The sequence below is a fragment of the Diabrotica virgifera genome, chromosome 3 (genome assembly GCF_917563875.1).
Source record: "Diabrotica virgifera virgifera chromosome 3, PGI_DIABVI_V3a".
Classification (NCBI taxonomy): Eukaryota; Metazoa; Arthropoda; class Insecta; order Coleoptera; family Chrysomelidae; genus Diabrotica; species Diabrotica virgifera.
In genome coordinates, this window is record NC_065445.1 from 162,940,924 (window position 1) to 162,966,229 (window position 25,306).

General features: G+C 33.3%; 1 protein-coding gene across 1 annotated transcript in view; it reads left to right on the forward strand.

Annotated features, from left to right (window-relative positions):
• LOC114345659 (mevalonate kinase) overlaps positions 1-25,306 on the forward strand; it is a 434,326-nt gene that overhangs the window by 247,941 nt on the left and 161,079 nt on the right. Inside the window, exon 3 of the mRNA XM_050647008.1 lies at positions 11,111-11,257. Within this exon, the coding sequence (XP_050502965.1) occupies positions 11,212-11,257 (46 nt within the window). The 5' untranslated portion in view covers positions 11,111-11,211. The remainder of the gene's footprint in view (positions 1-11,110; positions 11,258-25,306) is intronic.

The window sequence follows — 25,306 nt, forward strand, 5'->3', positions numbered from 1 at the left end:
TTGAACATGAAGGGGAACTATCCCAACAAATAAGCATAAAAAAAGGAGTAAGACAGGGCTGTGTCTTGTCACCGACATTGTTTATAATAGTCATAGATTGGATAATGAAACAAACTGAAGATAAAAAAACAGGTATACAATGGTCACCATTTACAAAACTAGAGGATCTAGAGTTCGCTGACGACATATGTCTCATAACATCAAACAGACAACACATGCAAAACAAAATCACCAGATTGAACAACATAGCAAAAACAACCGGCTTAAAAATAAATCCGAAAAAAACGAAAATACTATCAAATGGGGAAACGAACGGAAACAATATATATTTGGAAGGGAAACAAATAGAAGAAGTAAAAGATTTCTGTTATTTGGGCAGTCTGCTAAACACAACAGGAGGCACAGAAAAGGACATAACACAAAGAATAAGCTTCGCACAAAACGCTTTCAACTCTTTGCGCAAGATATGGGCCTCGACAAACATCAGCAGAAGAACAAAGTTACGATTATTTGAAACTAATGTAAAGTCTGTCCTGTTATATGGAGCAGAAACATGGAAACACCATAAAAAATTCTTTCAGAAAATACAATCCTTCATTAACAGGTGCCTACGTATTATACTGAGAATATTTTGGCCAAACAAAATTACTAATGACGAATTGTGGAGAATAACAAATGAAGAAAGGATAGAACATACAATAAAAAAACGGAAATGGAAGTGGATAGGACACACCTTAAGAAAACCAGCAACAAATATTGCTAGACAAGCTCTACATTACAATGCTCAAGGCAAAAGAAGAATGGGTAGACCATCTTATACGTGGAAAAGAACAATAGAGAAAGAACTCAAAGAAAATAATTTAACATGGAACGATGCAAAAAAGATAGCAAAAAACAGAAGAGAATGGAGAAAACTAGTAAACAAAATTGGACGGAACTCAACAGATGATGCGTGGGACTAGCAACCTCACCATCATTCCTCATGCTACTTGAAACACCGCAAGGTGCCCTTTGCTCCACTTGGAGATGTATGATATATGATGATGATGTGTTGGACGCTTCATAAAAAAACCTGCTTACATAAGAGCCTACGGGCCATAGTTTTGGGTCCATCGCTAAACGAAAATGTTGTTCAAAAATTGAGACTTTAAAAGATGAATATATCGCACCTTTAAACATAAACCGTTACTAAACAAAATTTTTTGAGAATTGAGTTATCAATGCCATCTATCTTAAAATTTTATAAGCTACCTGATAAATTTGACTCTCCTATCAAAATCTTATCCTAGAGGCTAGATGGCGTTATTTTTTTCCGGTTTTAAACAAAATATGATCGACATGCTAAACACAACAGTGTGACTATACTAGTCATAGATGAGGGGGTGGGGTAGATAGGGAACTCTATAGGCCAAACTGGTCCCGTATTCCAACGCGCGCCGTCGATATTTTTGGAAGCCAACTAAGCTTTTTAAATTGGAAGATTTCTGTAACGATTTGGAAGATCTCTAACTTTTTTGAAGATATCTGTACCGTTTTGGAAGCTTCGCTAGGCATACCAAATTCTATAATGTGCATGTTATTAATTTTTAGTTTTTGCAATAAAAATATTTTTATTACAGAAACCATAAAAATAAAAATAATTTTATTGCAAAAACTAAAAATTAATAACATGAACAAACATATAGAATTTAGCATGAGCAGCGATTATATTTAAAAAATGATAAGTATGTATGTATGGACAATGTAAGAACAATAATGAAACCAACAAATGACAGTAATAATTATTATTTATATAAATCTTGACATGAATTGATTGTTTTCATAACATAATGTAAAATAATTGTCTTTCTACCTTAGGAATTTTCACATTACCTGGAAACAACTAGGTACAGTTGAGGGAAGAAAAATAATTTATACACTGAAAAAATGTCTATTAATAACTAAAATATGAAACATTCACTTCACTAATCACTTGGGTATGGGATAAAAACTTAATACACAAATATGAAATTGATATAAAACGCATACACAACACAACAATTACAAAATGACGCACTCAATTCAATACAAGACAACGTTGCCATATTTTATTTAGGAAACATATTGCATGTTTGGCTAAAACTTTATTAACTTATTATTTGAATATAATTTAGGTTTTTTTATAATAAAAACAGCAGCTAACTTAACTAGAAATAAATATAACGTGAATGTAAAAAAAACCAAACTTTTTTACATTTTAACAGGGAAACAAAATGACCTAGGTACTTAATTAATTTTTATCAGTTTTATATTTAATATTTTTATATAATATTTTGTCATCCATTGATTTTAACATATGCATGTCTGGATCAAATTTGGTACAATTCCCAACCTCATTCATACCTTCTTTGACAAATAATCATGAAAATACATTTTTTCTACGGTCGTGCTTAAAGAGCCACTTTCACGCACGCATTTCGTTTCCGAAAGTTGCACTTTCCCGCACGGCGTGCGTGAAAGTAAATTTTCCCGCACGGCGTGCGGGAAAGTAAAATACCTTGTAATATGGCATTATAATATATTATAATACATGCAATAAACTAATATTTAGATATTATTTACTAAATTATTTTAAATTTATCTTATTGTGTTAATGTTTTAATGAAATTAGCGCGATATTTCGATGAAATAAAATTATTTTGACATAATATTTAAAAGTCAGATAAGTACACAATTACAATGGTTTTGAATCGTCGTCATAGAAACCAATATCGTCGTCGTGGTAACCCATTACATTGAAAGTTTGGTTTTTACAACCTTGTCAAAGAATTAATTTGTGTATTTTCACTTCCAAATAAAAACTGATATAACTCTATTTCTTGTGGCTTTTTTTTCAAACGTACGGTCCTAAAAAAAATATTGTTCCTAACTCATGCGGAAAGTGTCTTCCCCGCACTCGACTGCTTGCGCGAACTCCGCTCTCGCGTCGTTCGGGTCAACGGCAGTCTCGTGCGTGAAAGTATCACTTTCAGCACTAGTTAGGAAAATAACTATTTTCTACAACCGTGTTAAAAATGCAATTTTTAGTACTCCATACGAGCGTTAAAAATGCTACTTCAAGGCACTAGTGCTTTAAAAATTTTAAGGCACTGCAGTTCGTATTGACCGTATAGGCAATTTAATGTAATGTCAAAAAAATATAAAAATGGAATGTCAGTCAAGTTCAAATAAAAGTTTTTGTAGATATTGTCCTGTAATTACGTTTGTAGAAAAAATATTGTATGATATGCGTATTAAAAAGTACATTTTTAAGGCACTCATGTGAATTGCAGAACTCGTTTCGCTCATTTTGCAAACTTTCACATGCGTGCCTTAAACGTGTACTTTTAATACTTATATCATAAATAACTATTTATTCAAAAGTTTATTGCGATCATCAGTTGTAATACGGTTAAAAATGGAAAAAAATCTTTCTCATTTTACGTTAATAGAAACGGGTAAACACATTATTTTTGCAAAGTTACATTTTACATACATATTTTAGTTTTCCGTCGTTAGCTTAATTTTAATAGCCTCACCGAATGCCAAAACTCTTCGTTATATAAATATTACCCGAAACACTACTGCACTGCTGCTTGAAACAAGAAAGTTTGGTATCAGACTCCAGTTTCATTTCTCTAATCTCTGTATTTATACCTACGTCCTGAATCTTATTTTCGGTAATGACATTAGCAAATTGTAACAAAATGTCAAATGTAAATACTATTAAAGAGTTAATTTCATTTTAGTCATAATGCATAGCACAGAAAATGTTGATATACAGTGATGAGCGCGCTAATCGGCTAAATAGCTCAAAAGATGGAAAACATAATACATTGCGCAACAAAAAGAGATGAAACTAGTGGAGGTGGAAATTATCGTTATAAACGTCTAAAATACCATTACATTACATAGTTTCCCACCTTTAGACGTATCAGAGGTATGACAACTGTCACTGTGACAGTAGAATTTTATAAAATACTCCTGTCACAGACACAGGTGGAAAACTATGTAATGTAATGTTAATTAATACGTTTATAACGATAATTTCCACCTCCACTAGTTTCATCTCTTTTTGTTGCGCAATGTTTTCCATCTTTTGAGCTTTTTTGCCGGTTATTAGCGTGCTCATCATTGTATACCAAAAACCTACTAAAAAATATTGCCTACTAGAATTAAAAAAAATATATATCAAAAATCTATCCAAAAAGTAGAAATCTGCTGAATGTGGCAACGCTGTTACAAAATAAACACAACTGTCCAACTCAAAATTCAATTGCCAAATATTCTTCTTCTTTTCAATTAGCCTTGTACCACATATATTAGCGATCCACATTATGTGTCGCCATCTCTAATTCCGGAAGCTCACTATATATATGGAACCAATTTTTTCCAGTGAGTTCGCAGCCCATGATACTAGTTGTTCCACATATTCTGAGGAGTGAACACAGATTTTTAAAACAAAATTGTGATTATTTGTATAGACACGGCTGAAAGACGGACTGAAGCATGTATTTGAAACTTTTAATTCTTAAAGTGTAACATATTGTCTAATCACAGTTTTCATTTAAACAAATTTTACAATGAACATACAACATCATCGACAAAGTGTTACTTTCAGTATAACCACACTTTACTTTTAAAATGGTAGCAATCTGTATAGTAATTTTTATTACTACTAAAGTGTTACAATTCCTTTAGTCACTCTTTTCTTTTACGTAAAGGGTAAAGAAATCAATATTGTTAAATTTAATAGTGAGACCTTCAGGTTAGTTGCAGTTTACAAATTCACACTATGAAGTTTTGCGCTAGTAGTTGCGCTTACAAGTACCTACAACAACTACTCCAAACTGAATCAGTAACTCATTCGGTTACAGATTTTCCGGTTACCGAAGAAAATGAATGTTTTGTACAAACGACGTGCAATGATACGAGAGAAAAGGACAGTTGTGACTTTCTGAGGATAGTTGCAGAGAATGAAGGAAGTGAACAAGTTCCAAGTTCCAGATAAAGATCTCTTTTATCTAGTTCATCATCAGCACCATAATGTTCCTCGTCATCTAGCTCAACCTCATCTTTATCAAATACGTCCACATCAGCTAAAGACTTTTCTTTCGATGATGCAGATAGAGATCCAGCCTATTTAATATCAACTCGAAAGTAGACGCCAATTATTATACAGACCCATTTTAGACTGTAACAATATAATGCAGAAAGGAAAATAATGTAAATCTCCCTGCTGATAGCAATGTACCGCATAAATATTTTAATCATTTGTCTCGACAACAAAAAGCTAAAAAACAGTGTAATAATGGACAAAAATATATGTACTTCCATGTATAAGAGGAAAAAGATCGTCGCTGAGGAGAAGGTAGGACCTCCATATGGGGAAAAATGTCGCCTAAAGTGTATCTATTAAAAGAATTACACAACTTTTACAAACTTTATATTTTTATTATCAATTATTTTGAATTTTATGATAACTTTTCAAAAGATTTTATTATTTTCAGTTAGTTTATGAAAAAAATATTTTTGTTTATTAAGCTTCTTTTTATCTAATAATAAAGCACTGAAAACGTTTGTTTTCTATACTTCCACAGAATTTATTATAACTAAGTGACTACAGCTGTTTGGGCAGAGTGCCTTTCTCAAGTGATATAGTTTACAATGTGTTTGCCTTTTTAAGTCTTCAACTGAAGAGGTTGAGGAGTGGGGAGCTGTTTGTCTCGAGTTGGTCATTCAGAATTATATCTGTATTTTTCAGTTTATTAATTTCCATAGATTCTAAAAAAGATAGCTTAAGGCCTTTATTTTGAATATGCAGAATTTGAAACTCTTCATTGAAAGAATGATTATTGCATATTCAAAATAATGCATATTCAAAATAAAGGCCTTAAGCTATCTTTTTTAGAATCTATAGAAATTAATAAACTGAAAAATACAGATATAATTCTGAATGACCAACTCGAGACAAACAGCTCCCCACTCCTCAACCTCTTCAGTTGAAGACTTAAAAAGGCAAACACATTGTAAACTATATCACTTGAGAAAGGCACTCTGCCGAAACAGCTGTAGTCACTTAGTTATAATAAATTCTGTGGAAGTATAGAAAACAAACGTTTTCAGTGTTTTATTATTAGATAAAATGAACTTCCATCAAGTAACGGTCGAATCCATCAAGCTTCTTTTTATTATTAATATTTTAATATCACAATAAAACATTAGTAAGTATGATAGTTTGTTAATTTATCATATTTAATACCCACAAATATCAACTTTATTATTTTTTGGTTAATTTTATTATTTAGAAATTTCATAGTTACCATTTATAATTTAATAAATTTAAGTGGTAAAGTGTTACTATAAAAATTAAAAATTAAAAAAAAACATTGTTCTAATAAATTATTCAGGCTTTCCTCTGTTGTACGTTTTAATGTAAACATATATCGTATCATATCTCACAAAAATAGGGACACATTATCACTTGCATTGTATCAAATTAAAAAAAAAATTTTATTTTCGCTCTACTGTAAAATTTGCTTTTTTTTCATTTAGTAACGGTTTAACTTTAAAGGTGCGATATGTTGGGATGCTTAGCCGTTAAGGCCGTACATATCACTTCTGGAAAGTGTTTTTCTAACATCTTCTTAAGATTATCTGCCGTTGTATGTTGGTTTACTCTAGTAACATGAAGATGACCAAATTTTGGGAAACCACTGATTTCAGAGTTTTCATTATTGCCAATAACAATGGGTCCATTCCTTCTTTTATGTCTAACAGTTTTCCATTCTTGCCCATTATTATTTGGAACTGGAATCGAATTTTTACTCGTTACTAATATGTTTCGTTTAATTTGTATAAATGGATTATTAAGCGTTTCTATGAAGCACATTTGTTCGGAACACACTGTAACCGTAATCGAACGAAGGTGACATTTTGATACTTTAGATGTGTTTTTATTCTTTATTCTAAGTATTTGTTTTATTATATTTATTGTTTTTATTATTTACTTCAAAGTAAGATTATAACTTAATTCTAGATTTCTATTTCTAATGGTTTTATTTATTTACATTGAATATTAATGTGTTTTGTTGTATAATCCAAATTTGCAATAATTATGTGATCTATTTGATTTAAAATGGATTCAGGATTTTTTGATACTTTGGCAACAATGTCAACTTAGATCTCTGACATAGATAATGACGTGCAACGGTAAGTAAATTAGACAAACTGTATCAATATACAGACACATACCCATATATACATTTTTATTTATTTATATTTTTTTTGTTTTTTTTTTGTTTATTATATTTATTTATTCTTTTTATTTATTATCAAGTATATTCAAATGGGAAATAAGCCACAATTTTACCTAAAAATGATTTTATTAACGTTTCGACGCCCAAGTCGGGTGTCGTTGTCAAAATACAAAATAATACTAAATAAATAAAAATGTTGTTGCTTAGTAAAAAATTCTTCTAATAATTTATTTAATCTGACTCATTTATATCGGCAATTCAGACACGTATAAAGTATTAAAGTAGACGACTTTAAAATGATATTGCCAATATTGATGAGTTGCGTTCCTGGGACGACTTTACTAAAAGATAGTTCATTCGATTACATGAAATCAATCCCAACTCAAGAATATCCGCCACAAAAAAATCATAGCATTTAATCTGTCTTTAAAAAGACAACCAAATGCAACGGTGGCACTGAAATTCTCGCGTTAGAGATTCCATAGTAAATCACGAGGGAAAACCAGGAAAAACCTCGTGATACTATCCCGACATCGTAAGTATTTGGGTTTACATTTAGTTTACTCTCAAAACTAATACCAAATTCTGACTTGATATTTTAAATTTTAAATAATACTAAAATACTATATGTACTAACTCGATATGTTACTGATTTACTAATTGTGGTATTTTCTTTCTTTTGACTTCCTCCTTTAATATGGGTAACCACATCCTACTGCATTCTACCGAGGAATTTGCGACACAATTGGTTTCATTTAGCATAATTAGAGCCGCTTCTTTGATTTTTCTCTTTTTACTATCTGCTTCTTTTAGGACTATACTTGAATCTCTCCACTGAACTCTATGTTCATTATCCCATGCGTGTTGACATATTTTAGATCTATCAAATTCTCTATTTTTTATATAAGACTGATGTTCATTTACTCTAACGTCTATTGGTCTTGACGTTTCACCTATATAAAATTGTTCGCATTCACAAGGTATTTTATAAATACAATTCTTTGTTCTTTCTTGTTCACTGTTAGGTTTAGTTTTAGATAGAATAGATCTCAAAGTGTTTGTTGTTTTGAATGTTGTTGATATGTTGAATTTATTTCCTATTGTTTTAAGTTTCTCGGATAGTCCTTTTATATATGGTATTGTTATTTTCCTCGTATTATTTCTTGTGAATGTTGTAGGATCCCGTTCTAAGTTGTTCTGTTCCATTCGATCCAATCTTGACAATTCCTTATTTATAAAATAACAATACCATATATAAAAGGACTATCCGAGAAACTTAAAACAATAGGAAATAAATTCAACATATCAACAACATTCAAAACAACAAACACTTTGAGATCTATTCTATCTAAAACTAAACCTAACAGTGAACAAGAAAGAACAAAGAATTGTATTTATAAAATACCTTGTGAATGCGAACAATTTTATATAGGTGAAACGTCAAGACCAATAGACGTTAGAGTAAATGAACATCAGTCTTATATAAAAAATAGAGAATTTGATAGATCTAAAATATGTCAACACGCATGGGATAATGAACATAGAGTTCAGTGGAGAGATTCAAGTATAGTCCTAAAAGAAGCAGATAGTAAAAAGAGAAAAATCAAAGAAGCGGCTCTAATTATGCTAAATGAAACCAATTGTGTCGCAAATTCCTCGGTAGAATGCAGTAGGATGTGGTTACCCATATTAAAGGAGGAAGTCAAAAGAAAGAAAATACCACAATTAGTAAATCAGTAACATATCGAGTTAGTACATATAGTATTTTAGTATTATTTAAAATTTAAAATATCAAGTCAGAATTTGGTATTAGTTTTGAGAGTAAACTAAATGTAAACCCAAATACTTACGATGTCGGGATAGTATCACGAGGTTTTTCCTGGTTTTCCCTCGTGATTTACTATGGAATCTCTAACGCGAGAATTTCAGTGCCACCGTTGCATTTGGTTGTCTTTTTAAAGACAGATTAAATGCTATGATTTTTTTGTGGCGGATATTCTTGAGTTGGGATTGATTTCATGTAATCGAATGAACTATCTTTTAGTAAAGTCGTCCCAGGAACGCAACTCATCAATATTGGCAATATCATTTTAAAGTCGTCTACTTTAATACTTTATACGTGTCTGAATTGCCGATATAAATGAGTCAGATTAAATAAATTATTAGAAGAATTTTTTACTAAGCAACAACATTTTTATTTATTTAGTATTATTTTGTATTTTGACAACGACACCCGACTTGGGCGTCGAAACGTTAATAAAATCATTTTTAGGTAAAATTGTGGCTTATTTCCCATTTGAATATACTTGATTATAAAAATGCCACAAGGAAATAGCTTCAGAACAACATTTTTATTTATTTTTTTTTCTTTTTTTTTATATCTATAAATATGTTTACACTAAAACTAAAGCAGGAAAATTTTAGGGAAACATGGAAGAAAACTGGGTAACATAACTTCTCGTACAGGGGCCCGTCAGGACATTGTTCTAGTAGACGTAACAAAATTAGGCCACGGTTAGGGAGTAAGAAAACATTAGGTAAAAAACAAAGGTTTTCGTGATAATACTAAAGCCTAATATTTGTTGACAGGTTATAATTTAAATTTACATCTCTTGGTGTGTTCATATAAAGATTTTAAAATTTCTGTATTTTTATGAAATATTATTAAATTTAGATTTATTGTAAGTAAACATTTATTTTTACATAGATCTACATATAACTGATGTACCATTCTATTTCTGGTTACATTCTAAGATGATGTGATCTAGACTGCCAAGCTCTTCACATATGCAAATCGATAACTTGAAGTCAACATAAAATTGCTTTTCCAAACCCTAGGTGTAATCACAAGAGGGCTTAATATTGATTTCTCACAGTTTCGATTTAATGTGTAATGTGGTTTGCCTACCACCCCCATTGCAAACATTTTAACTATAACATCAAATTTATTTTCATTTTAATTGATTATTTATCACAGTGAAGTGATTGTGGTCACTGTTCTCAATTTAACAAGCTTTACAATAGATTTTACAAAACTAACAGAGAATTTTTAACTTCCTGTGGAACTGTCATTTCTGTCATGTCATCGTTCGTAATTTCCGCTGTAACTGCCACTTGTTACCATATAGTCATGATGTGACTATATGTTACCATATAGTCAAATTCGAGATCAATGGTACCTAGAGCATAATACATTGGATATTTTAGACATCCATGTTTAATTTCACATTATGCATGTATGTACCTATGACGGATCGATTGTAAAGGGTTCTTACCAACATATTTTTTATTTTGGTGGTTAGCATGTTAGATTAACGTGAGTATAACCTATAACTTTTTAAAACCCTAGTCAAAATTTTAAATACTTTGCATTATATTATCAGGTTATACACATTTTAAGTAAACACTGATGATGATCGGTCATTCGATCGAAAACTAGTTTTGTGATGTAGCCGTTTTTAAGGATTTTAACAAATATACCTTTTATAAAGGATTTTATCGTTTTTTTAATATATGTCGTAAACTTATATCAATTAAGTTCAAAATTACTTCTAATTATCCACGAGAGAATTTCCATCACTGAAGGATCTTCTTTATTTGAACAAAAGACTTGTCTGCTTTGTCTTGCGCTAGGTTTCAGTTGACTACTGGTCTTGTCAACGGTTTGTATTATTTAATTTTAGTTTAGTTTAGCTTAGGGTATCTTCTATCTAAGTAAATAGTGTAACTAATCTTAATTTTCTATTAATCATTTAGTAAAAACACACGTGCTCGTCTTCATTTTTTAGAATTTCATAACTGGAATCGGCGTGTTAATTTCCTTGTATTTTTAGGTTGGTTAATTCTGTTTTGGAAGAAGAATTAAAGACCATACACGCTTTTTCCCAAAAAACGTTAACACCAGAACAGTGGCAGGAACAACAGCAAAAATAAAATGACCAATAATTATCCCCTCGATCTCTCCAACTTCAAATTTATTGGTAAGTGCATTATATTCCAGGATGTATTAAAAATTCTGATGCTACTATATCGCCACCGCCTACGAAAAGTATAATTCCGAAAAATGCCGGTAAGAGTAGAACTTTCAATGAACGCCGGCGAAGAATATTATTTTTGATGATATGATTGTGAAAATTATAATCCCTAAGGTCATAGAGAACTAAGAAGTCACTAAGCACATCAAAGAAACATGAAACGTAAATTACGTTTCATGGAAATAAAACACTGCTAAACAGATATACGTCCAGCAATTTATGAAACTCTCCGAAAATAAAAATGTGTCATGAGCATGGATCACACTCATTTCATTGGTAGGCGGACTTTGAGATTTGTTTAGCAGTGTTTTATTTTCATGAAACATGTTTCATGTTTCTTTGGTGTGCGTCTTATAGTGTGTGGTCTTATAAAGTGTTAGCGAAAAATTTTATTTTTTGAGGAGTATCGGCAAAAAACATCATTTTGTTTTTGGGTCCACGAAAATTAAAATTACTAAAAGTTCTCAGAAATAATTGTTTTCGTCGGCACACAGAAACAGAAAGGGAAATAATTGTTTTCGTCGGCATCTATTATGAACTTAATCTTTTCGTTATAAATATTTTGGGAGTTATAATCTTCGCGGACACGCATATAAAAAAGAATTGTATCGTCAACACTTATCAAATGATTATTTTGTTCACTGGAAATGTATTAGGAATCACATTAATCATAGGTACCATCGATATAAGCCCACAGAATTTGATAATCCAAGTCTTTCATTATTAAAAAATTTGATTTATTACAAAAGAACGAGCAACATCTCTAAACCGGGCAAAAAATAATAATCCTCCTCTGCAAACAAGATTTCCACAGCTTCTACCACCTCTTTCTTAAAAGACAATTTTACGAGCTCTTTGCTCAGTTGGGGAAAGACATGGTTGTAATACCTTTGGACAACTTTCCACGTACTTTCTCTATAATTTCTCGGCGATCCCAAAAAATTAAGCTATAACTTTTCCAGCTTATTTTTGAACACGAAATTTCTCAGGCTTTGAAAAATCAGAGTGTCATCATTTCGTCGATTGCTGCCTTGAATCTGGGTCACAGAAATTTACCCAAGTTGCATCGATATAAGACTCAAGAAATTTGCATATTTTTTTAAGTAAATTCAACTAGAAGACTATCTGGCCTTCACTGTCACCCTCCAGTCTACGGCACTGCTCACATCGCTCATATATGGTCAACCGACCCGATATTATGTACCAGTTGTATTGTGTCTATCCTACACTCTGAGTACAACCAGAAAAGGCCCTCCTTCATCCTTTTTCCCACTAAACCTACACCCCCAACACACAAGATAAAGGTGTAATTGTACCGTGCCCAGACCTGCCTGGCAGTTGTTTGTCTAAATTGAACTGTCTCAGATGGTCGACTGGGAGAACCAAGCCTTATACCGGCACAGGGAGCGCTGCTGGTATGGACAGATTACTTCTCCAATACTGTGGGATCAATATGGAACCATGCAAAAATTTTAAAGATCTAACCCTTGGGGTCTCGCAGGAGGACCCACTAACACTCACACTTCCACTGATGCTGTTCGGCAGAATCTGGAAGAAAATAAACCCACCACATCGGGTAATAAAAATACTGAGCACGCAATGCGGACTCCTTTAAAAGATAGTGAGAAGGTGTCTCGGCCAAAAATATCTGGGGCACAGAGAAGGTAGCTTCGGAAAATGAGAGAAGAAGGAAATGACACTTATAAGATCAAATTACCTCATAGACCTCAAAATAAGGCTTCTGGGAATTCTGAAATCACACATGCTGTTAAGCGGACTGCGCCTGATAGAAGCACTCCTGAGGAGAAGTTAACAAAAAAGAGCAGAACTGCTGCTGCCTCTTCCAAAGAGCCCAGCGGCAACTACAAAGCTGCTCTTACGGGGATGAAGACGGCAATCATTCCCAAAGAATACCCTAACATATATGTACCAGAAAATGACGTTGGAGCAATAGAAGAAGCCCTAATTAAACTTATCGACGAGGTTCCTTGCGCACCTCGTTACGAAGGTAATCGGCTCATGGATGGGTACTATGGGTTGATATGTGCTGACGAGGAGTCCTTTAAGATTACGAAGGATTCCTTGGAAGAAAAAACTGAGTGGAAGGTCATTAAGGCTGAAGAACTACCAAAATCCATACCAGAGACTAAAAATTAGGATCTGAAGGTGCCACTGGCACGAATTGGAAAACAAAATCCTAAACTAAGGACCAGTCGTTTGTCGATTCTGAATTGCAAACCAGCAGCTGACGGAGGACTGCATGTGAGTCTCCGAATTGATAAGGAGTCAGAGGCAAAGCTCGAAAGTGTTCAATGGAGGCCTTAAAACCTTCTCCAGCGAGCAAGTATTATACCGTTGGAAGAGGGTAAAGCAAGACAGGCGGTGAACATTGGGGAACCAAAGCCTACAACCGTTACTTCCGAACCCCAGGAGGCCGAAGGGGAATCTATGCAGGTGGAAGAAATTACAAGAGGGCCGGCCTGTTAGAGACCCCAAAAATGAATAAACTGCAAAATTAAGATCAGACAGATTAATTTGCAGCACAAAAAATCAGGTTCGGAACTTTTGTGCCAGGAAGTAGCTGAGAAGAACGTTGATATGGTGCTTATTCAAGAACCGTGGATAAATGAAGGTAAGATACGGGAATTAAATGTTGGGAACTAATTTTGGGACTTCAGAGCGGTATCTTGGAACAAGGGTACGGAATTATCCTAAGAGGCCAAAAAACAACGTTGTTGTTGCAGCAGCACCTAGACTGGTTGCAGCATGCAATAGTTGTCTCATATGAGAAAAAATGACCGTTAAAAGAAAGTCGTCCTTTGCAAGTCCCAAGCAAGTAACTTAGTGGAATAAGGAGCTGTCTGATTTCAAAAGAAGAACAAGACGGCTCGTTAATAGGGAAAAGAAAGTAGGTGATTAGGAAGCATATAAGACTAAGCTGAAAACCTATAATAAGAAAATCCAATCCGATAAGGAAAGATCCTGGAGAGACTTCTGTGAAAACATTGAAAGTGTACCTGAAAGCGCCAGGGTTAACAGAATCATCAAAAGAGATAACATTAACAAACCCAAGTCAATTAAATTGCCCAATGGGAAGTATACGGACACAGAGAAGGAGGCTGTATAGCATCTTTAAGTGTTCACTTCCCTGGGTCGATGCAATTTACTGGTATAGTATTTTTACTACAAAAGCGATATTACGTAGGCCAAAATTTTTGACGTAAGAGAACTGTCAAAACATTAGAATGTGACTTTTCGTTATTGCCATGTTTATAATAAACATGGCAATAATGAAAAGTCACATTCTAATGTTTTGACAGTTCTCTTACGTCAAAAATTTTGACCTACGTAATATCGTTTTTGTAGTAAAAATACTATAGTAACAAATTTCAAGCAAACAATAGCCCAACCAAAATTGACTGGTTGATCTCTGACGAGATCTTTGGTTTTCACAAGGTCAGATGGGCTATTAAAACTTTTGAACTGTACAAAACTGCGGGACCGCATGGTATATTTCCTGAGCTTCTCCAAGAGGGACTGGAAATAACCATGGGTCTTCTCATTACAATATTTAGAATTAGCCATGCTCTGGGATACATTCCCAAAGGTTGGAGAAGGGAAGGGCGTTTATTCCCAAACCGGGAAAAACAGACTACACCTTAGGCCGCACCTACATTGGATCCGTATTTCTCCGATCCGATCCGACGTGCGTCGGTTTGAAAACAAACTCATGGTATTAAATGGCCGCACCTACAGTGGATCCGTAAATCGCCCGATATCGGGCGATTGATAGGAGAAGCTACAGCAGAGAATCAGGTAGACGTCGGTCGATATCGGATCGGATCGGAGAAAAACGGATCCAATGTAGGCGCACCCATTTAATACTATGGGTTTATTTTTTCATCCGATGTCGGATCGGATCGGAGAAATACGGATCCAATGTAGGTGCGGCCTTAGCAAACTACAGGTCCTATAAGTCTCACTTCATGTTGGAAACCATGGAAAAAATCTTGAATGGACACATAAAGAAAAACAATCTAAATGAAAATCCACTGCACCAACGGCAATATACATTGTCAAAATAACTGTCAAAGTTGATGTTGATATTTAGATCTGCTCCTGTAAAAGATAAAAGTTTTGGTGTTTTTGGAGGATAAAGTAGTGATTAATAATTAATTTAGTGTTTATAAACAAAAACATTTACGTATATAGTGGTTTAAAACTGATTTCCCCCTAAATGGGGGATAAAAGTGAGTCAGGGACGTCTCTTTTGACGCGAGTGACTGCGGAAAATGGTGATATTATTAGTGAAATGGAATTGAATATGCAAGATGATGGTCAAAACGCGAGATCGAACATTAAACAATTCAATTTGCTTTCAGATAAGTATAATCTTGATAATATTTGGGTTTATATTGAAAGGATTTGTCTTGATCTTAATTTGGGAAAATTACATGCAATGACAATTGGTCACCTTATTTTTAAGAAATTAAAACTTACGAATGTTCGAGAAATTAAAAGTATAGGTAGGAATCGTGTAAAAGTTTTGCTTACTTCTCGGTTAGAGGCAAATAACCTCGTCAATAACAGCTCACTTAAAGAACAAAATTTGAAAGCATATATTCCTACTCATTATTAGAAATAAAAGGTGTGGTAAAAGACGTTGACACTTGATATGATGTTAAATATCTTAACGAAACTCCTAATGTTTTAAGTATATATAGGACTAAACGTAGGGTACAAAAAGAAGAAAAAATTGAGTATGTGGACAAAAAAACTATAATTATAATTTTTGAAGGCAATATTTTACCGAATTATGTTGCCTTTAATAGAGTATATTTTCCTGTTGAACAGTTTTTTGGCCGAGTTGTACAATGTTATAAGTGTTTAAAATTTGGACATGTATCAAAACAATGCCGTAGTACACAGGAACTATGTATACAGTGCGGTGAAATTAAAAATAAAGATCATTGTGAGAAAAGTATGTTCTGTATACATTGCAAAAATAACGAACATGTGACAATATCAAAAAAATAATTAAAAGTATTATGATAAAACAAAAACTACTTTTGTGGAAGCTAGATTAATATGTGAAAACTCCTTTTCGGCACTCATCAGGCCCAACTCTTTCTCTGGTTTAAATAATAATGAAAAATATTTTCCGTCTCTACCAATTAATAATAATAATAATAGAAATATTGGTCCGACTCGACCAGCTGTAGAAATAAAAAGATCTCAATTTTTGACTCAATCAAACTAATATAAATAATTCAAATGAACACCCAGGAAAGAAAAGAAAAGCAAATTCACCTATTTTAGAATCAACATCTCATAAACCGATGTTCCCCTTCACTTTTGGACCGTCTCAACCTTTGCCAACTAATTCTTATACACCGAATACTAATATAGAAAATAAAACTGAACTAGCTAAATCTGTAGCAACATTTATAATAAACTTTTTAAAAAATATACATACAGTAGAAGACATAAAAACCTTAGACAACAAATTAATTATTAAAGAAGTAGAACAGTTCACAACTAACTCATAATGTCAATACAACATCATTTAAAAATAAGTCAGTGGAATTCCAGATCTGCTATATCAAACAAAGGTAGTTTAATGCATTATTTAAATAATAAAAGTATAGACATCCTTCTAATTAGTGAAACATGGTTCAAAAAAGATATTAGCTATCATTTTAAAAATTATAATTTGGTTAGAAAAGACAGAAATGATGGCTTCGGTGGTGTAGCTATTCTCATCCACAATTCAATTATTTTTAGTGAACTAAATTTAAACTCTAATTTTAATACGGAAATAGAAGTTTGTGGTGTAACAATGAAATATAAAACAAATGATCTGAATATTTTATCTATATTTAGACCTCCTAAAAGTAAAAGTTCAGTAAATGATTGGACAAACATCTTCTCGCAAGTTATTAATTCAGCAATTATAGGAGGAGATTTTAATGCTCACCATACTATTTGGGGATCTAGTTACAATGACACTGTTGGAACACAACTTGTTAATACTGCAGATGATCTCAACCTTATCATAATAAATAACGGTGAGCCTACTGTTCTAAACCAGATCAAAACAGTTCAGCAATTGATGTAACCTTTGTCACTCCTGACATAGCTAAAAAAATCTACTGGTACATACATTCAGACACACTAGGCTCTAATCATTTTATTATCAATATGGAAATATTAGATAGTACTACAAATGAAGAGTTTATACCGAGAAGTGGAATATTAGAAAAGACAATTGGACTTTATACACAACCTCAGTTGAAAAAATTTTTAATAGCGTTTACGAAATGGACAGTACATCTGATAAATATAGCTTTCTAATAGATAGTATGAATCATGCTGCGCACATTTGAATCCCGCAATACAAAACTTTTAAAAATAAAATTCGTTGTTCTCCACCTTGGTGGAATACAGAATGTGATACAATTATTAAAGAAAGGCAAGAAGCACTGGAAGTATATAAAAAAATACTAATTTTGAAAGTTATATAAAGTGTCAAGCTAGCATGGCTAAAACTAAGAAGAATCTAAAATTGATAGCTAAAAAGAGTTGGAAAGATTTTGTGTCTTCTCTAAACAGAAATACTCCTACTACAACGTTGTGGAAGCAAGCCAGAAAACTAAATAGAAAATCAATTTAGTAATGCATACAATTTAGATAACACCTTAGAGGATGAAATCTTTGATAAAATTGCTCCGCTATCTGTTAAACCACCTAGTACTCATAATTATATTCAAGATAAGCAAAGCCATTTTTTACTAGAACCTTTTAATCTTACAGAACTAGAATATGTTCTAAAAAATCGAAATAACACTGTAACGATAAGCGTTTGAAATATCGTTACGAAATATGCAGGTCAAAATATTAATCAGATAGGACTTAATAGTATGCCACCAGGTATACATTCAGTCGCATAAAGGGTTACCTAAATTTGGGACCAATTACAAATATCTGTTGGTAGTATGTTTAGTGAATTCGAATTTTATCGGTTGGTTCATGTGTCAATGACCGTTTTCGCCTCGTGAGGGGGCAGGAGACAGCACAACGTTTGATAGACTTAAGCTTCTACCATCATCCGCTCATGACTTGATCCTCCAGCGATCATTGTCCGAAGCCATTTTGTTTTATTTCTGAAATTATTATTTAGTTGGAGATTCAAGAAAATTTAAGTTGGAAGAAAGTTTTTGGTTTATGTTGGAATTGGTGATGAAAGTGACATTTTAGTTTCCATATTGGAATATTCTGGACAGTGGGTAAGCCATTTTTTGTTCTTGTCAAGGAAAAAATGACCATTTTCTCCCTTTCAATATCATACTCATATCAATAAAATTGTTATTCTATAACCATTAGGTCTTAAATAGTCCATATCAATATCAAATTTATGTCCCCTACTGAGAAAAATTCTTTAAAAATTATATTTCTAGTTCAAAATAATTTCTGAATTAATGACCTTTTCCTTTCTTTTAGTATCTACGTCTGTAAAGAAATCCTTATTGTAACATCCATATTTTACAATCATACTTTGCAACAAGTAATCTTTATCCATATTATTAGTTGTTCAAAAATATTTCTTCACATGCCTCAAAAATCAAGGTCAATGACACTTCGCATATGTACCTCAGTAATTCAACTTTTTGCTTAGTTTTTTCTTCAAACTTTTTATAAGTTTTTACCTTCCTACATGTCCTGTTTCAAGTTACTCAAAAGAAGTAATATGACTGAAGGATTTTTGTTTTTTTTTTTAGTCGCTGGAGTAGGAAGAAGATTAAGTCAAGGAAAATCTGATTAAGTTGTTGGATATGGAATAAAAAATAATAATTTTGGGGATTTATGGAAATTTTGGTTTCTTATGGAATGTTTTTTTTTGTTTTTTTATGGATTAGTTGATTTGCCGGTACTGAGTACCTCCTAGTCGGTGACAAGTCTGCCACCCTCCTAAGGTTGAGGAACACTGGAAGATACCTTGCTTGGGCCTCCAATCATCACCCTCAAAGGAGTTGGAGAAGAAACCCATCGTCACTTTCTTGACGCTACAGGTTTTTATAATTAAATTTGCATGTCAATTTGTTTAATAATATTTTTCACCTTTACTTATTTTTGTATCAATAACTTTTAAATAATTCTAATAATAATATACCTTCATTTTTCCTTAAACATAATTAACATATAATATTCAATAATTTTTCAACACATTTTATATTTCACCGTTATATCATTTAATTAAAATAGTCTGAGGATTATAAACTATCTGGGAAGGTCCTGTGCACAGTATCTCAGTTTATAACCTATTTAATAATATTTATTTCATTGGTCAGGTATTTTCAGGTTTGTTACTTCCGATCAGATGTGAGATTGTCAGCCAATATTGTATTCCTCATTAATAATTTTGTACACACATCTTTAGGTCAATTAACTGTCTAATATAATAAATTCATTACATATTTTTTTTTCATATTGTAAAACCTGCGTTATCGACAGGAGCGTACTAGCCTAGTACGTTGGGTAGTTAGCTAGTGTATAAAATTGTATATAGGGTTATAGGTATTTTCATTAAAATTGTTGGTTGTACATAAATATATGTTTTATTTCCTATAATTTCTAATATCTATATAAAAGTAACAGTAATATAATAGTAATAATTAAGTTCAGGCAGCAGTATAAGTCACTCGGCGAAGCATTCATTAAATACTTCCCTGGCGCCTAACACTACTTCTGAATATCTTCTTGGTCAGTAGTTCTTTTCCTTTTCATTTCTTTCCTTATTTTAATTTAGTTTCTTTAACACTCTAGTACTTCATTAGGTACCGTCTTATTTCGGGCGTGCAAATACGGCCTGATCCTCTCCTGAGTCCCCTTGATAAAGTCTCTTAAATATCCAGTTAGCCTACCTTCATAAGACTTCCACAACTAAGTATACTACCCCTTTAAAGCTTACATCATACTTTATTCGTTACAACTACCCTCATTTGTTACAACACGAGTCCAGGATTTGATAATATTAAATATCCAATGATTCAACATCTCCCTAAAATTGCCAAACTTCTAATGTTGGGTATTTTTAATGGTGTAATCAGCAATAAATCAGTTATTGATCAATTTCACGATGTAATTGTTTTACTAATATTAAAACCAGGTAAAAACTCAAATTTGGCTCAGTCATATAGACCGATTTCTCTTATGTCCTGCATGTTGAAAACTCTAGAACGAATGATAAAACACAGGTTGGAATGGTGGGTAGAAAAAAATAAACTTCTTCCAGATTTTCAGTTTGGTTATAAAAAAGGATGTGGTACTTTAGACGCACTTTCTACACTAGTAACAGATATTCAAAACACATTTTCCAACAACACTTATTTACCTACAATATGCTTAGACATTGAAAGTGCATATGACAATGTCAGTCTTGACATTTTAAGGGAAAAATTAATAAAACATTTTCATATACCGTCTCAGTTGACTGAAGCTCTTTATAATTTTTATTCCTGCATAAAGATATATCTGAGAACTAATAATAATAAACTGATAGGTCCTAGATATAATAATTTAGGACTTCCACAGGGATCAGTATTGAGTCCTCTTTTGTTTAATATGTATACTGCGGATTTGCATAAAGTCCCTACTGACATCTTTAAATTTCAAATAATACAATATGCTGATGATTTTCTTCTGTATTCACAGGCTTATGATAACTCGGTTCAAACCTTAGGACGAAGTCAATGTTGTGTTAATTCATGGTTCAATCAAAACGGATTCGAAATAGCTCAAAACAAATCTACTGTATGTATTTTCACTCGACATAATATTCCAAAAATAGATAATTTAAAACTTAATGGCTACGACTACGCATTTTCTTCTTCCATTAAATATTTAGGAATAATTTTGGATCGTAAATTGACTTGGAAATTACATATTGACTTTATGATAAATCGATGTAATAAGGGTCTAAATTTTCTTAAAGCAATTTCAAGGACTTGGTGGGGAGCTGATGTTAAAACTTCCTTACTTTTCTATCGATCATATATTAGATCTATAATTGATTATGGATGTATTCTATATGGCTCAGCTTCTAAACATATTTTAAACAAAGTAGACGTTGTACAGAACTTAGGACTCCGTATCTGTTTGGGAGCTATGAAATCAACTCCAAATAAAGGTTTACATGTAGAAGCTTTAGAAATTCCACTCAATTATAGAAGGAAATATCTCAGCCAGAAATTTTTAATGAAAATTCTTTACCTAAATATCGGTCTTTACCAAAATATTAACAAGCTAAATGTAGCGGATTTAACTAATAAATACTGGAAGCTAAAGAACTCGCCTCCGCCTTGCGAGGCTTTTCGAGATCTCTCAAATTTTTACTGTGATTATAACGTGATTGATAGCTTTGGACTTGAAGATTTTCATTCTTTTTACATACAGTTAAATTAGTAAAACCAAGTTACCATGAAAACAGTGATATTAGCTCTAATATCTTAAGAACATTCTTAGAGAATTGGCCAGACTCTGTAAATATATATATATATATATATATATATATATATATATATATATATATATATATATATACAGATGCATCTAAGACGTTAGTTGGCACTGGTTGTGCCTTTTACATGCCTGCTACTAAAACAGAAAAAATGTTTAAGTTAGGCCATGATTTTTCTATCTTCAGTGCTGAAGCCATAGCAATTTATGAGGCCCTGCAATATTTTAAAGAATCAGAAGATATATCTACAACAATTATTTCCGATTCACTCTCTGTTCTTCTTGCTATTCAAACTATAGAATTTCGTAATAACAATTCAAATATTTATATCCTACTAATTAAGAAAATCCTTTTTGAAATTCATAAAAATAAAAGAAGAGTGAACTTTTTATGGGTTAAGGCTCATATAGGACTAACGCATAATGAATATGTTGATAGTTTGGCTAAGAAAGCTATTGAGTATGGTACTTCAAATAATCGTAAGTTTTGCATATCTGATTTAGTTAACACTATTAAGCATCGAGTTAAAAATCAGTGGAGTCAATCATGGCGAGATCTTTGTAAACAATCCAAATCTCAGTATTCACTGATTCAACCTTCTGTTCCAAATATATATTGGTTTAAAAATTATGTAGTACCTCGAAGATATATAACAACATTAATTAGAATGAAGTTTGGACATGCTTGTTTCCCTCTACATCTATCAAGAATTAAAGTTTTTGTTTCAAATCTTTGTACTGAATGTCAGAAGGTGGGTGATTTGAATCACACTTTCTTTGAGTGCACAAAATACATTCCATACACCTATAATTTAATCGAAGATTTAATAAAATGTAATGTTTTTCCACCTTTCAATGTATCCCATCTATTGTCTCTGAATAGCAAAAATATGTATTATTGTTTAATGAAACTTTTAATCCTGATAATTTGATATATTATGTACATATGAAAAAAGAAGAAGAACAAGATGTATAATGGAAAAATGTGGTGAGCAACTTGGACAGTCCATAGCGGCCAGCTGCAGCTTTTGAACTGAGTAGAGAGCTGTGGAAGAGTTTGCTATGGAACTTTAAGTACCTCATTGCCTTCTGTATGTATGAATAGAAAACAAAAAGTTGTGACTGGCAATTGACACCCAAGTCTATGCCATAAAACAAAAAAAAACGGCAATGTGCGTATCAGCCAGGGAAATCACAATCTAGTGTAGGAACTCTAAATGAGTCTGCAACAGAAAGAAGTTGCCCTTGCTGCATTTTTAGATATAGAATGTGCATTTGATAATACCTCATTCGAGTCTATACAAAACGCACTGGTGAGAAAGAAAATCAACAACACAACATACAAGTGGACTATTCAGATGCTTCAGAGCAGAATAATATCCACAAACACGTATGAAGATGCCATAAATCTGAGGGCAACCAAGAGATGCTCTCAAGACGGTGTATTGTCACCGTCATTATGGAACATAGTTGTCGATGATCCGATTCATGGGTTAAGCGCCCAAGGAATCTGGGTTCAGGGTTTCGCAGACGATATGGTAATAGTAACTAGGGGAAAATTTCCCAGTACTGTTGCGGATCAGATGCGATGTGCCCTTCATTACATAGAGAACTGGTGTCTGAAAGAGAACCTCTCCGTGAACCCTTCTAAAACTAAACTGATAGCCTTTACAAATAAGAGGAAGCTTACTGGACTGAGTGAGCTGAAATTATTTGGAGGGGTACTGGAAAGAACCAATGAGGTTAAGTATCTAGGGGTAACCCTGGATTCGAAACTCAATTGGAATACTCTTATTAACAATATAACCAAAAGGGCTAAGCGACTCTTCTGGAATTGCAGACGAGTTGTAGGTAAAACCTGGGGATTGAAACCAAAGGTAATCTGTTGGTTATAGACATCAGTGATACGACCGACGGTCACGTATGGTTCAGTACTCTGGTGGAGAAAGACGACTTTGCAATCTTGTATGACCACTCTCACCACCCTAAAAAGACAAGCGCTTCTAAATATAACAGGAGCTTTGAATAATATAGGAACGGCTTCATTAGAGGCTATCACAGGTCTCCCTCCGCTGGAATTATATATTTCGGCGGTAGCCTTTATGACCATCCTGAGACTCAAAGCAAACAATACTTGAAGGCCGAATTGTGTATTGAATAGCCACTCAAATACTACTGGGACTATACTTGAGGAATTCATCTTTATGATGAACTCAGATATGGTGGCACCAGAATTAATGTTCACAGAGAAGATTAACACAATTATACCATCTAGAGAACAAAAAGTCCCAAATATTAATGGGGACTTAATATTGTTCACTGATGGATCTAAAACTGCCCATGGTACTTAATCAGGAGTCTTTGGGCAAACATGTAACTATAATAAATCTTGCAGTCTACCTAGGTCAACATACAACTATGTTCCAGGTTGAAGTTTTTGCTTTGGTGGCATGCATTGATGAAATCATTGATATTCTTCTTCCTGCGACTAGGATTACTCATGTTTGTTTGTTTCCTATTCTGTTTCAGTTTTTGTTGACTGTACATTGTCTTTCCACCCAGGGCCGGATTTACCGTAAGGCCAACTAGGCCCGGGCCTAGGGGCGCCGAGGTTTGAGGGGCGCCCGCGTCGCCCCGCGTTTGTTAGGCAACCGACAACAACCGTTCATGAATTGACAAAAGTTTCAAAATGAATGCTTATTTGTAGCCTCCATAATTTAGGGAAGGAAAAACCATGAAGGAAATAGCGAAGTGCAATTTAGAAAAAAACACTTTAAATTGTCCCTCGGACGCAGACACGGTACACACACTATCGTGGGGCGCCAACGGCCATACCATGTTGAATACACCGAACATGCGTAACCGCCTCGCCCACGCCCTCCTCCACCTCGCGCCCGTCCGCCAGTAAACGTCTCGCTGCGGCTGAGATTGCATCAGTTGTAGTACCGCTCCGTATTGGTTATGCCTGTGCTTTGTTTGCTTTTAAGATAGTTTTCTGTGAGAGCTAACTCCTACAATTAAGCTACCAATTTATAATAATGGGTAGCAAGAAATTATCAGGTTACCAAAACCGTGTTCGCAAAGCAGAGGAGGATAAGAAAGCCGTAGTTACCCTGTCAAAATGCCGTAAAATTGACGAGATGTTTAGTGTGCGCCCTGATCCTGATTCAAGAATTAAGTCGGATAACAACAATAGAGTTTGCAGTGCTGGTAGCGAAATCGACAGCGACAATCATCAGCAACTTGAGGTAAGAAAAATTTATTAAACAGGCTTTTGATTTGGTACAATGGTAACTTTCTTAATAGTGACGTAGCGTGCTAGGCATATATATGTTAACTTAATGTTAGTTGTAAAAAAGGAACCATAGTAAATTTTAATACAATTAAAGACTTGAGACACGTTCGTCAGTTGGGCCTTCAGTCATGCGTACCGGTACTTGGTACTTGGTACTTGACTGCCATGTACAGTAAAGTAGAACT